Source organism: Rhinoderma darwinii, chromosome 2 (genome assembly GCF_050947455.1).
Source record: "Rhinoderma darwinii isolate aRhiDar2 chromosome 2, aRhiDar2.hap1, whole genome shotgun sequence".
Lineage (NCBI taxonomy): Eukaryota > Metazoa > Chordata > Amphibia > Anura > Rhinodermatidae > Rhinoderma > Rhinoderma darwinii.
The window spans coordinates 69,979,926-69,993,544 of record NC_134688.1 but is presented as its reverse complement, the minus strand read 5'-3'; the positions used below and the strand labels follow the sequence as shown (position 1 = coordinate 69,993,544).

Genomic DNA, 13,619 nt, shown 5'->3' with positions numbered 1-13,619 from the left:
CAAAGGCCACTATTCAAAAATCTTCTTAGTCAAAAAACCAAACGGTTCCTACAGGACAATAATCAACCTGAAGGTCCTAAACAAATGGGTGAAATATCGAAAATTCAAGATGGAGTCTATCAGATCAACTATTCCTCTAATAAGGGAAGAGGCATCAATGTGTACGATCGATTTAAAGGATGCGTATTGTCACGTTCCTATCCACCCCGCGTACCAGAGATTCCTCAGATTCGCAATTCAGGACTGTCCTTCCATTCTCCACTTCCAGTTTGTCTGCCTCCCTTTCGGCATTTCCTCCGCCCCCAGAATTTTTACAAAAATTATGGCAGAGATCATGGCATTCGTAAGAAGTCGGGGTATAGTAATTATACCATATCTAGACGACTTCTTGTTGACGGCAGATACTCCGTCTATCTTAGACAGTCATCGGTCACAGGTTCTTTCCCTACTACAGGAATTGGGATGGATAATCAACTTTCAGAAGTCGAGTCTTCCTCCCCAAAAACAGAAGGTCTTCTTAGGAGTACTACTAGACTCCTCCCTTCAACATTCCTTCCTCCCAAGAGAGAAACAAATACTCCTACTGGCAGAAGTAAGGAAATTTTGGGGGAAAGACGCCTGTTCCATAAGGGAATGTATGCGGATGTTGGGAATGATGACGTCTTGCATCCAATCTATTCCATGGAGTCAATTTCACTCCAGACCCTTACAGAATCTGATCTTGTCCCAGTGGGATCGAAAACAGAACTCCCTGAATTCAAGAATTCAAATTTCCGAGACTGTGAAATCATCCCTCTTGTGGTGGCTCTGCACAAACAACATAGACAAGGGAGTCCCCTGGAGAACTTCTCCTTATGTAGTGATTACCACAGATGCCAGCAAACACGGCTGGGGGTCGGTAATCCAAGACAGCACTTTCAGGGCACATGGCCTGCTCAAACTTCAGAGAACTAAAAGCCGTATGGGAGACACTTATAAGAGCTTCACCCATCATAAAAGGGAAGCATATAAGAATTTTATCGGACAACACGACAGCGGTGTCCTTTCTTTGCCATCAAGGGGGAACAAGACACACGCTTCTTCAGGCCCTCTCTACACAAATTTTCAGTTGGGCAGAAGAAAATGTCCTATCAGTCTCTGCAGTCCACCTAAAAGGCTCAGAGAACCTATCAGCAGATTTCCTGAGTCGGGAAAATTAGACCCTGGAGAATGGTCCCTAAACAGGGAAGTCTTTCTGTCCTTAACCCGAAGGTGGGGTTATCCACAAATAGACCTGTTTGCCACGGCGAAAAACTCCCAAGTAGAGACATTCTTCTCCCTAAATCTCAGAGACAACCCATTGGGAGTAGATGCATTGTCCCAACCCTGGGGCATGGATCTGGCCTATGCCTTTCCTCCGTTTCCTCTAATACCAATGGTATTAAGAAAAATCCAGGAAGATTTGACAAAGCTCATTATTCTTCCCTATTGGCCAAAAAGAAGTTGGTTTCCAATCGTAAAATACCTAGCGTTGGAAGACCCTATCATGCTCCCAGTCAGGGAGAATCTTCTCTCCCAGGGTCCCTTATTCTTTCAGGGAATAGAAACTCTGAAATTGTCAGCCTGGATCCTGAAAGGCAGATCTTGAGGAACCACGGTCTGTCAGATGAGGTCATTTCAACTATCTAATCAAGTCCTAAAGAAGTTACCTCAAAAATCTATCAAAAAATTTGGAAGAAATTCTGTTCCTGGTATGGAGACTCAGGACCAGACCCCTTTTCTCCCAACATCGCGAAAATCCTAGATTTTTTTACAATCGGGATTCAAAAAAGGGCTTAGTCCTAGTACCTTAAAAGTACGGATTTCAGCCGTAGGACATTTTTTTTAATACTCCCCTGGCTGAACATCGGTGGATCAGAAGATTCACTCAAGCGGTCTCTAAACTGAAACCTTCCCTAAAGAAATCAGTTCCTACCTGGGATTTGAATGTGGTGTTAACGATTCTTTTTGTGAGCCCCCCTTTGAGCCGCTCGACACGATTAGTATGCATTTTTTTAACTCTAAAAGCTGCATTCTTAGTTGCTATTACTTCAGCAAGAAGGATTGGAGAAATCCAATCTCTGTCAGTCATAGAACCGTACCTAAAAGTACAAGAGGATAAGATCATCCTAAAGCTGGACCCTTCCTTTATTCCAAAGGTATCTACTGCTTTCCATAGAGAACAAGAAATAATTCTACATTCCTTTTATCCAGATCCAAAAAACCAACAAGAAGAAAAATTCCATTGCCTGGATGTCAGGCGAACAATTCTTCAGTATCTGGATAGAACCTCCTCCTGGAGACGAGATAAAAATCTATTTATCCTGTTTGGGGGAAAGAATAGAGGAAAGAAAGCCTCAAAAGGCTCTCTAGCGAGATGGGTAAAAACCGCCATACAAGAAGCCTACAAGTCCCAAGGACTATGTGCTCCACAAGGCATCAGAGCCCATTCAACGAGGGCAGTTTCGGCATCCTGGGCAGAAAGAAGAGAAGCCTCTATGAACCAAATCTGCAGAGCTGCCACTTGGTCAAGCCATCATACGTTTTGCAAACATTATAGGCTCGATGTTCTGTCAGACGGATTTAAGTTTTGGACGGAAAGTCCTTCAATCCGTAGTCCCGCCCTGAGCATTATAATCTGGTATTGCTCCTGTAGTGCTGTCATGAGGGATGTACTGGAAAATAGCAATTAGACCTACCGGTAATTGTATTTCCAGGAATCCATTATGACAGCACTCTTACATTCCCTCCCTTATTGAATTCTGATTTGTGCATTTAACATGTCAGTTATTATCCCTAGAAATAAAATAGGGTTGCATCCATCCTGGTGTAGTAATTGAAAAACACTGGCAAGTGGGTGGTGGGAGGGGCCTTTTAACCTCTCTGTCTTCCTGTCCCTACAGAGGTCAAGAGGGCAACCTCCTGTAGTGCTGTCATGATGGATTCCTGGAAATACAATTACCGGTAGGTCTAATTCCTATTTTCTGCCTGCTCGCCTTTTCACAGATTACAAAAATACATGATTGGTGAATAAAGCCACCACTAGGGGGAGCTCACTGAAGACTGATTTAAACTGCTCTTATGAACTCAATAATCCTAACCGACAGTCACGTTAAAATTGGAAAAATTCGTCCCGAAAATGTAACTTTTTTAATTTAGTGTAGATTTTGAATCTGTCTTAAGTAAATGTAGTTGGCGCATAACTCCGGTTCCTTAAGTGCAGTTTAACCCCCTAAGGCCCCATGCACACGAACGTGCTTTTGCGGCCGCAATTCCCCCGAAAATCCACGGGAGAATTGCGGCCCCTTTCATTTCTATGGGGCCATGCACACGACCGTAGTTTTAACGGTCCGGGCTCATTGAAAATAATGGCCGCGGCCATGTGCATGGCCCGCGATTTGCGGGCGGCTCGCGGATGACAGTCCGCTGCTGGCTGACCCGAAAATCACGGCCGTGCACATTAGTGACGTAACTAATTTCAGTAAACATATTTCCCACTCTGTTTCACTGTTCTAATTAATTTTTTCCCCGTTTTTACCTCAATATAGCTGCATGAGACCTTGTATCTTGGGGGTTTGTGTTGTAGCTTTTATTGGAGCTGTTTTGGGGTACATATAATGTATTTGAAAACTTTTATTGGAGGGAAATAGAATAACAATTTTTCGGATTTGTTTTCAAGCTGTTCACCATGCAGTACAAATAAAAGGCTAATTTTATTCTATGGGTCGTTATGATTATAACTACATCAAATTTATAAAGGTTTTTGGTATGTTCTACAACTTTTGCACAACAAAACACATTTCATTTTTATTGTTTTGCCGCATTCTAAGACACATGGCATTTTAATTTTTTTTCATCGACTAAGCTGTATGAGGGCTGTTTTTTTTTTTTTGCTGGATGACTTGTAGTTTTCATTAGTACCAATATCTTTGGTACATATCACCTTGGTTTTTATTCCTTCTTTGAGAGAGAAGATGAACATAAAACGGCTATTCTGGCTTTTTTTATTTTCTCTATATGTAATTTACCGTGTGTGTGTTACAAATGCGGCGATACCATCTATTTCTTTTTTTGGTGGGAGTTTTTTTCCCTTTTTTCTTTTTTTTTTGTACAGTACCTGCAGCTCCCACTTCAACCTGCTCCAGCTAGAACGGGACTAGTCGCGATCCTGGTCTCATATAAAAAGCCAAGGTTCTGTAGCCAGAGCCATTCGCGTAGAAGCTGCTTCTGCAGGTACATTGCTGTGCTTGGGCTAAACTGTAAAGGCCTTTCCCTGCAGCCCGAGCACAGCTCAGGACAAACTGTTAGGAGGTTGATGGTGTTGACCCACCATAACAACTTATCATATATCCTCAGGATATGTGATAAGTGTTTGATCGCTGGGGGTTCCTACCGCTGGGGTCCCATCGATCACAACAATGACGGGGTCACGCATGCGTGCTGCCACTCCATTCATTCTCTACAGGACTGACAGAGTACAGCGCAAGGCTATCTCCATAGTGAATCTATAAATGGTTACAACCCCTTTAAGTAACATTTAGCATACATTTGATTAATCTAGTGGTGGCTGCAGGTAGCCAGAATTTTATCACGCAACTTCTATTGTAGTATGAAAGAAATAAGGGGATTCAAAGCTCTGTATGAAAAAAAAAAAAATGTTCAGTACACCTCAACGCATGAAAATAATTCTTTCTCTCGATCTCTCCCTCTCTCCCTCTCGATCTCTCTTTCGATCTCTCTCTCTCGGAGGCCAGCCCCTGTGACATTTTTAGAGTGCTTCTTTAACATTATTACGATGGTTGAAGCCTATAAAAAATTTTGTTAATCTATTTTAATTATTCGCTACAATTTACAGTTGGGGACTAGAAGCCTTTGTGCAGAAGGCCATACTAAGAATCCTTGTTCTACAGATCTGTAATATGGCACCCATAGAATGTGACACTGATTTTGTACATCGGCACACAGGTTTTATTTCCCATGGATTCTGCAAGAAAAATAATTGTGGTATACTCCCCTGCTTGTCTTATTATGGAGGTAGCATACTATGGTTCCATAGAGACCACGTGTGCTACAATACAAGGTCCATGCCTGAGAGTCCTAAAGCCAATGTTATTTAACTCCTTAACGCCGAAGGACGGATATATCCGTCCTCAGCAGCTGCTAGTTCGCGCAGGAGGACGGATATATCCGTCCTGTGATGGCGCAGGTACTGCCACTGTACCCACGCGATCAGCGGCAGGAGCACGGCTGTTATACACAGCCTGGCTCCTGCTGCAACTGCCGGAATCGAAGCGCGCTCCGATTCCGGCAGTTTAACCCATTAAATGCCGCTGTCAATAGTGACAGCGGCATCTAATGTGTTTGACAGAGGGAGGGAGCTCCCTCTGTCACCCGATCGGCGCCCCCGCAAACAAATCGCGGGTCGCCGTCGGGTTTCCATGACAGCCGGGGGTCTAACAAAGACCCCCAGGTCTGTCCTCCGCAACTGCCTGTTAGGCGATGCCGGAGGCATGACCTAACAGGTTGCCTGTCAGTTTTACACTGACAGGCAATAATGCTTTGGTATACTAAGTATACCAAAGCATTATATATGCGATCCGCAGATCGCATAGTGAAGTCCCCTGGTGGGACTTAAAAAAAAAAAATGTCAATCAGTTAAATAAAAATAAAAATAATAATTAGTCAAAATCAAATAAAACTACTTTTTTTGCCCAAAAAGTGGTTTTATTCAGTAAAAGTGTCAAAACAAATCACACATACACATATATGGTATCCCCGCGATCGTAACAACTTGACCAATAAAATGAACACATTAATTAAACCGCCGGATGAATGGCGTCCAAAAAAACCGCGAAAAACAACGGCAAAATTCTCTCTTTTCTCCCATTCCCCCCATGAAAAATAAAATAAAAGTTAATCTATAAGTCCTATGTACCCCAAAATAGTACTAATGAAAACTACACATTGTCCCGCAAAAATCAAGCCCACATACGGCCACATCGACGGAAAAATAAAAAAATGATGGCTCTTGGAATGCGGCGATGCAAAAACAAGTAATTTTTTTCTAAAAGGGTTTTTATTGTGCAAACGTAGGAAAACATATAAAACCTTTACATATTTGGTATCCCCGTAATCGTGCCGAACCATAGAATAAAGTTAACATGTTATTTACGCTGTATAGTAAACGGCGTAAATTTATAACGTGAAAATTAATGCCGGAATAGCTGCTTATTTTCAATACTCTCCTAAAATAAAGTTAATAAAAGTTAATCAATATATTGTAAGCATCTAAAAATGGTACAATTACAAAATACAACTCGTCCCGCAAAAAACAAGCCCTTATACGGCTATGTCGACGGAATAAAAAAAAAGTTACGACTCTTGGAATGCGACCATGAAAAAACAAAAAATAATCCTTGGTCATTAACGTGCAAAATGGCCCGGTCATTAAGGGGTTAAAGGGGAGCTTCGCTTCACCGGTTACCTGTTGTTGTTTCTGGAATGTATATAATATGCTCGATTTCCTTACACTAGGATAACCTGGCAATTTCATGTGGGTCTCGAGCTCATCTGGAGAAGGAGTCTGTTGCAAAGGTAAATTTTACTTTCCAGGTCAGTCGTTAACCATGTAAATGTTTTATAATTCCCACTTCTCCCGGGCTTTTATAATAGTATTTTCCCTTGACTGCACAATTGTGCGTTGATCTCCACTAGGAGTTTGGATAAGGCACCACATTACATAGCTTGTTAAAATCTGCTATCTTTACGCTTTATTGCAGGTTTATCATGAATTTTAGACTTTTTTTTTTTATCGATACCCAGTAACTCGTCTGACCCAATACAGCTCTCACTTTTCCAATATTGCGCCACACTCCTATGTCTGCATCCCGCATGACAATACTTTGTTTATAGGGCTGGGCAATTAATCTAAATCGAATATCATCGTAATTAGTCGACGTCCTCTTGCGAGTTTTGGTTTTATCAATTATTTTTAATACTGTATCTGCATCTTCAGGACGCAGATACAGTTGAATCCAATGATAGAGCAGGGGACCATAAGGTCCCTGCTCTACAATTCACTATGTATCCATGGACGTGAGGCATTGACGTCTACCCGCCTGTATGCGCCGTGCTGCGTATAATACAGCGTGTGGGCAGCTAGGGGTACTTTATTTACTGTCTGGGGTGCATATATGAGGGCAGTTATAGGGGCATTATACTACGTAGAGGCAGCTATGGGGGCATTATACTGTGTGCAGGGCAGTTATGGGGGCATTATACTGTGTGGTGGCAGCTTAGGGGGTATTCTACTCTGGAGGACAGATATAGGGGCATTATAATGTGTGGGGAGCACTATGGGGGCAATATACTGTGTTGGGGCTATCTTACATACAGTAGTATACAGCAGGCTCAGGGGATAAATATTAATTCAATGGTGTGGTATGCAAAAAGGAGTGTGGCCTAAATAATCATTCAATAATCTTTAATCGTGATTTTGATTTGGGTCATAATTGCCCAGCCCTACTTTTATTTTCTTAAACACACACCACCTCCGAAACTTGTGGAATTCTGAGGATGTTAACACTTACTGAAAACACTTTATTTTTCAATTCCTCTGTTTTAAAGATCTCCGCATGCTGTCAGTGAATGTACTTTAGCCAGAATGTTTCCAGAGGATGAAAAACCTACCCAATCTAGTCCTGCTCACATGAATGGCTTAACCGCTTGTCACAAAAGGGAGCTCTGATAAACCTTTTTGGGCAACGTCGTTTAAAAAAATATGGAATCCATAGAAAACTACTTTAAGTCAAACTTATACAATTCTCAATACTAACATATAGAATTCTTCATATATATATATATATATACACCCTAATCTCCCTATATATCCCTGGATAGTGTGTCATAATGAGTCATGTACCTGTGTCAGTGGGATATGATCGGTATAAGTTTTCCGCCTCTGTATGTAAACAAGAATATTTAAAGCCAGCAGAGATCTTGAAAATGGAGCAGAATTGAAGCACAAAGTATATTAATATATTAGTTGTGTATCATTACACAGTAATAAGGCTTTCTTTACATAAAAGATGGAAAACCTTTTCCTGCACCCCGAGGAAATTGTACGTTAAGCGCTTGAGGTGGTTCAGGCACCTTGGCGTATAATTACGTCAATGTAATCCTGCGGGCACTGCCACTATGCCTAAGCGATCTTTGCCGGGAAAATACACAGCTGCACTTGGATCCAAATAGTTACCTACTTCAGTGGTGTGATTACAACCCCCCCCCCCCCCCCCCTGTAAAAGTGATCCCTGGCTAAGGCAGGGGGTTACATAGTTACATAGTTACATAGTTACATAGTTAGTACGGCTGAAAAAAGACACATGTCCATCAAGTTCAACCAAGGGAAGGGAAAAGGGAAGGAAAAATTTCTACACATAGGAGCTAATATTTTTTTGTTCTAGGAAATTATCTAACCCTTTTTTAAAGCCATCTACTGTCCCTGCTGTGACCAGCTCCTGCGGTAGGCTATTCCATAAATTCACAGTTCTCACTGTAAAGAAGCCTTGTCGCCTCTGCAGCTTGAACCTTTTTTTCTCCAGACGGAGGGAGTGCCCCCTTGTTTTTTGAGGGGGTTTTACAAGGAACAGGATTTCACCATATTTTTTGTATGTGCCATTAATATATTTATATAAGTTAATCATGTCCCCCCTTAGTCGTCTTTTTTCAAGGCTAAATAGGTTTAATTCTTTCAATCTTTCCTCATAACTTAAATTCTCCATGCCCCTTATTAGCTTCGTTGCTCTTCTTTGTATTTTTTCCAACTCCAGGGCATCCTTTCTATGAACTGGAGCCCAGAACTGAACTGCATATTCTAGATGAGGCCTCACTAATGCTTTGTAAAGTGGCATTATTACATCCCTGTCCCGCGAGTCCATGCCTCTTTTAATACACGACAATATCCTGCTGGCCTTTGAAGCAGCTGATTGACACTGCATGCTGTTATTGAGTTTATGATTTACAAGTACACCCAGATCCTTCTCAACAAGTGAATCCGCCAGTGTAGCGCCCCCTAGGACATATGATGCATGCAGGTTGTTGGTACCAAGATGCATAACTTTACATTTATCTACATTAAACTTCATTTGCCAAGTGGACGCCCAAACACTTAGTTTGTTTAAATCTGCCTGTAATTCATGAACATCTTCCATAGTCTGAACTATATTACATAGCTTGGTGTCATCTGCAAAAATAGAAATAGTGCTATTAATCCCTTCCTCTATATCATTAATAAATAAGTTGAATAATAGTGGTCCCAGCACTGAACCCTGGGGTACACCACTTATAACCGGGGACCATTCAGAGAAGGAATCATTGACCACAACCCTCTGGATACGGTCCTTGAGCCAATTCTCAATCCAATTACAAACTATATTTTCTAAACCTATAGTCCTTAATTTACCCATTAGGCGTCTATGGGGGACAGTGTCAAATGCCTTTGCAAAGTCCAAAAACACTAAAAAACACTAAATCCACAGCGGCCCCTCTGTCTAGACTTCTGCTCACCTCTTCATAAAAACAGATTAGGTTAGTTTGACAACTTCTGTCCTTAGTAAAACCATGCTGGCTGTCACTTATAATGCTATTTATTGTCACATAATCCTGTATATAGTCCCTCAATAGCCCCTCAAACATTTTCCCCACGATGGATGTTAAGCTTACTGGTCTATAATTACCCGGGGAAGACCTAGAGCCCTTTTTGAAAATAGGCACCACATTTGCCCTGCGCCAGTCCCTCGGCACTATACCTGTCACTAGAGATTCTCTGAATATTATGAAAAGGGGGACAGAAATAACTGAACTAAGCTCTTTAAGAATTCTAGGGTGTAACCCATCTGGTCCCGGAGCCTTGTGCACATTTATTTTATTTAATTTAGCTTGGACCATCTCTACATTCATCCAATTCAGTATATCAACTGATATATTAACAGCACTGGCACCGGCTACATCAGCTGCTCTTTCTTCTGTTGTATATACAGAGCTAAAGAACCCATTTAGTAACTCTGCCTTCTCTTGATCCCCTGTGATCAACTCCCCATTACCACTATATAGGGGTCCTACATGTTCAGACCTTGGCTTTTTTGCATTTATATGCTTGAAGAATTTTTTAGGATTTGTTTTACTATCCTTGGCCACCTGCCTTTCATTTTGTATTTTTGCTAATTTTATTACATTTTTACAGATTTTATTAAGCTCTTTATATTTTACAAAGGCTACAGCTGTACCCTCAGATTTGTATTTTTTAAATGCCCTTTTTTTGTCATGTATTGCCCCTTTCACAGAAGGTGTAAGCCATGTGGGGTTTAATTTGAGTCGTTTATACTTATTACCTGTAGGAATAAATTTTGCACTATAATAACTCAAAGTAGATTTGAAAATCTCCCATTTATCATTTGTTCCATTATTTGACATTAGTTCTTCCCAGTCTATATCCTGAATTGCAGCCCTCATCCTGGGGAAATTGGCTTTCTTAAAATTAAATGTTTTTGCCCTCCCAGCCTGCGTTTGTTTTTTACAGTATAGGTAAAATGTAACTATATTATGATCACTGTTACCGAGGTTTTCACGAACATTGACATTCCCAACAAGATCTGCATTATTAGAAATGACCAGATCCAACAGAGCTTCACCTCTAGTCGGGTCTTCCACAAACTGGCCCATAAAATTTTCCTGCAACAGGTTGAGGAAATGTCTCCCCTTTGCAGTTGAAGCCGAACCATGACACCAATTAATATCCCGGAAATTAAAATCTCCCATTATCACTACAGTACCCGCCTGTGCAGCCCGCTCCATCTGTTTATATATCTGACCTTCCATCTCCTCAGTTATATTGGGGGGTCTATAGATTACACCAAAAGTAATTTTTTCAGTGTTTACCTCCCTTTCTAGTTCCACCCACAAGGTTTCAACCTCCTCACAGTCTTCACCCACTATTGTCTCTTTCACACTCGCCTTCATATCACTTCTCACATACAGACATACACCACCACCTTTCCTATTTGTCCTGTCTTTACGAAAAAGTGTAAAACCCTGTAGATTTACAGCCCAGTCATGTGAAGAGTCCAGCCATGTTTCAGCAACACCAACTATATCTATATTTTCTTCCAGTATCAAGGCCTCCAGCTCCCCCATTTTGCTTGCTAGACTTCTGGCATTTGTGAACATACACTTTAACTTGCCTGTCAGTTTTTCACTTTTATTATCAGAAATGTGATTTGACATTAATCGGTCCTTTTTATTTACACTGATGTTTTGTAACGAAAGGATCTCCTTATCTTGTTGTCTAGTCCTCTCCCCACATTCTGTTTCTCCCCCCACCAATATAGTCTGACCCCTCTCTAACCTGGCTACCCCTTTTTTTTCTACATTGACCTCCCTCCTCAGCCCTAGTTTAAATACTCCGCCACCCCAGCTAGAATTCTCTCCCCCAGCACAGCGGACCCCCTTCCATTTAGGTGCAAATCATCTGCAGAATACAGTTTGTACCCCAATGAAAAGTCAGCCCAGTGCTCTAGGAACCCAAATCCTTCTCCTCTACACCAACACTTCAGCCATGCATTTAACTCCCTGAGCTCCCGCAGTCTTTCCTGTGATGCGCATGGCACAGGCAGTATTCCTGAGAATACAACCTTGGAGGTCCTTCCCTTCAGCTTGTAGCCTAGTTCTTTAAAATTATTCTTAAGGCTCCTCCACCTACCATTTATTCTGTCGTTGGTACCGACATGGACCACGACAGCTGGATCATCACCAGCCCCTCCCAGCAATTTGTCCACCCGTTCCACCACATGCCGAACCCTGGCACCAGGGAGACAGCAAACCATTCGGTTGAGGCGGTCTTGGCGACAAATTATTCTATCCGTCTTCCTGATTATAGAATCCCCTACAACTATCAATTGTCTTGGCTTGCCTGCATTACCATCCCGCCGACTACTAGCTGGGCTGTTCTCCCGGCTGTTAGGGAGATCAGTATCCACTAGGGCTGCCTTTTCTGAGACTGACACCCTCGCATCATCACCCAACCTGGCAATTTTGCTTGGAATGCCAGAAACCGGATCGGCCTTCCTTGTCTTTGACCCCTTTCTACTGCCCCTAACTACATTAACCCAGCTACTTACCTGATCCTGCTCACCCATGTCTTCACCCTCCAGTTCTAACCCACTAACTGCATGCTCTGTGAGCAGCAAGCTCCGCTCAAAATTGTCTATCCTCCTCAGTGTTGCATTCTGCTCCTCCAGATCTCTAATACGAGCTTCCAGGTGAACAACATGCTCACATCTGCCACAGAGATATTCACCCTGGAACTCCGGCTCCAGTCGTGTATACATATGGCAAACTGTGCACTGAAGAAAACCTCCAATCTTGCTATCCATTATCCAAGTTACACCAAAACAGCGAACAATTGTCAAAGAAAAAGAAGAGTACTTACTGGGGCTTCAACTCCTCTTGTCAACTCCGGTTTTAGAACTCCACTTAGTTCACAAGCCACTTAAACCACCAAGCTCAGAAAGAGCAAAGTTGAATCCAGCGATGTAGAGGATAAAATGGAAACTTATTCCGAGTTTACTAGGTATCAAGGTTTAAAAAGGTCCAATAAGATGGAATCCTGGTGTGCAGACAGGAGTGTGTATCGGTCCAGTCTTGGGGCCTACGCGTTTCAGACGTTGTGCACGTCCTTAATCATGGCTGTTTACATGGCTGATCCCTGGCTACATGATCGTAAGGGTTTGTTTCACTATAGAGACAGCCTGGAACCTGACAACGGTCCCCAGGACTGTCTCTTGTAAATGCCCGTAGGGCCATACCAGTATTGTGCCCTAGCAATATACAGTACACTGGAATAGGGACATTAAAAAAGACAAAAAAAAATAAGGTGTTGCCCGTAGCAACCAATCGGATCACTGCTAACCTCTTCTAACCTCAAATGAAAGCCATGATCTGATTGGTTGCTGTGGGCGGCATCTCCCTGTTTTGTCTGAACTAGTTTTTATAAATGAGCCATCTAAAGACCTACAAGAAGAAAATGAAAAGGAACGTTACTGTACATGCATACATTTTTTTAAAGAACACACTACTGAGCCCCTTCTAATTTCTGTCAGATACAGTGTCATTTGTGGAGTCAAATTAACACATACATCAATGTCTTCATAGCGCTGGCAGCCACAGTCCATCCTCCTCTGTAGACTCTTCTGACTGGCTGCCTCTTTGCTGTGATGTGCTGATCCCAGAAATAAAATCTAGGGGGGGTGAAAAACACCCAAACAATTGTACCACAAAAACTATCGCCCACATTAGTAGAAAATGTATGTACGATAGGGGCAGTGGAGGCATCAAACCCCAGATCATGAATTCAGACCAAAACCCAAAACTAATACAGACCCCTGAATTCATACCAAATCCTTAAAAAAAAATAATTCAGGATCAGATCCTAAAATTAATTCACACCTCAGATCCAATCCTTAGATACGTTCCTACCCCAGACCCCAAAATAAATAGTCTATAGACCACACCTCCTAACCTAATACAGCTCGGGCCCCAAAATTAAT

The 13,619-nt window shown here is 42.0% G+C and overlaps 1 protein-coding gene across 1 annotated transcript in view; it reads left to right on the top strand.

The window, feature by feature from the left end:
* The window catches only part of ALG5 (ALG5 dolichyl-phosphate beta-glucosyltransferase), a 51,072-nt gene that overhangs the window by 26,758 nt on the left and 10,695 nt on the right, over nt 1–13,619 (top strand). The window contains exon 7 of the mRNA XM_075851732.1: nt 6,553–6,612. Coding sequence (XP_075707847.1) covers nt 6,553–6,612 — 60 coding nt within the window. The remainder of the gene's footprint in view (nt 1–6,552; nt 6,613–13,619) is intronic.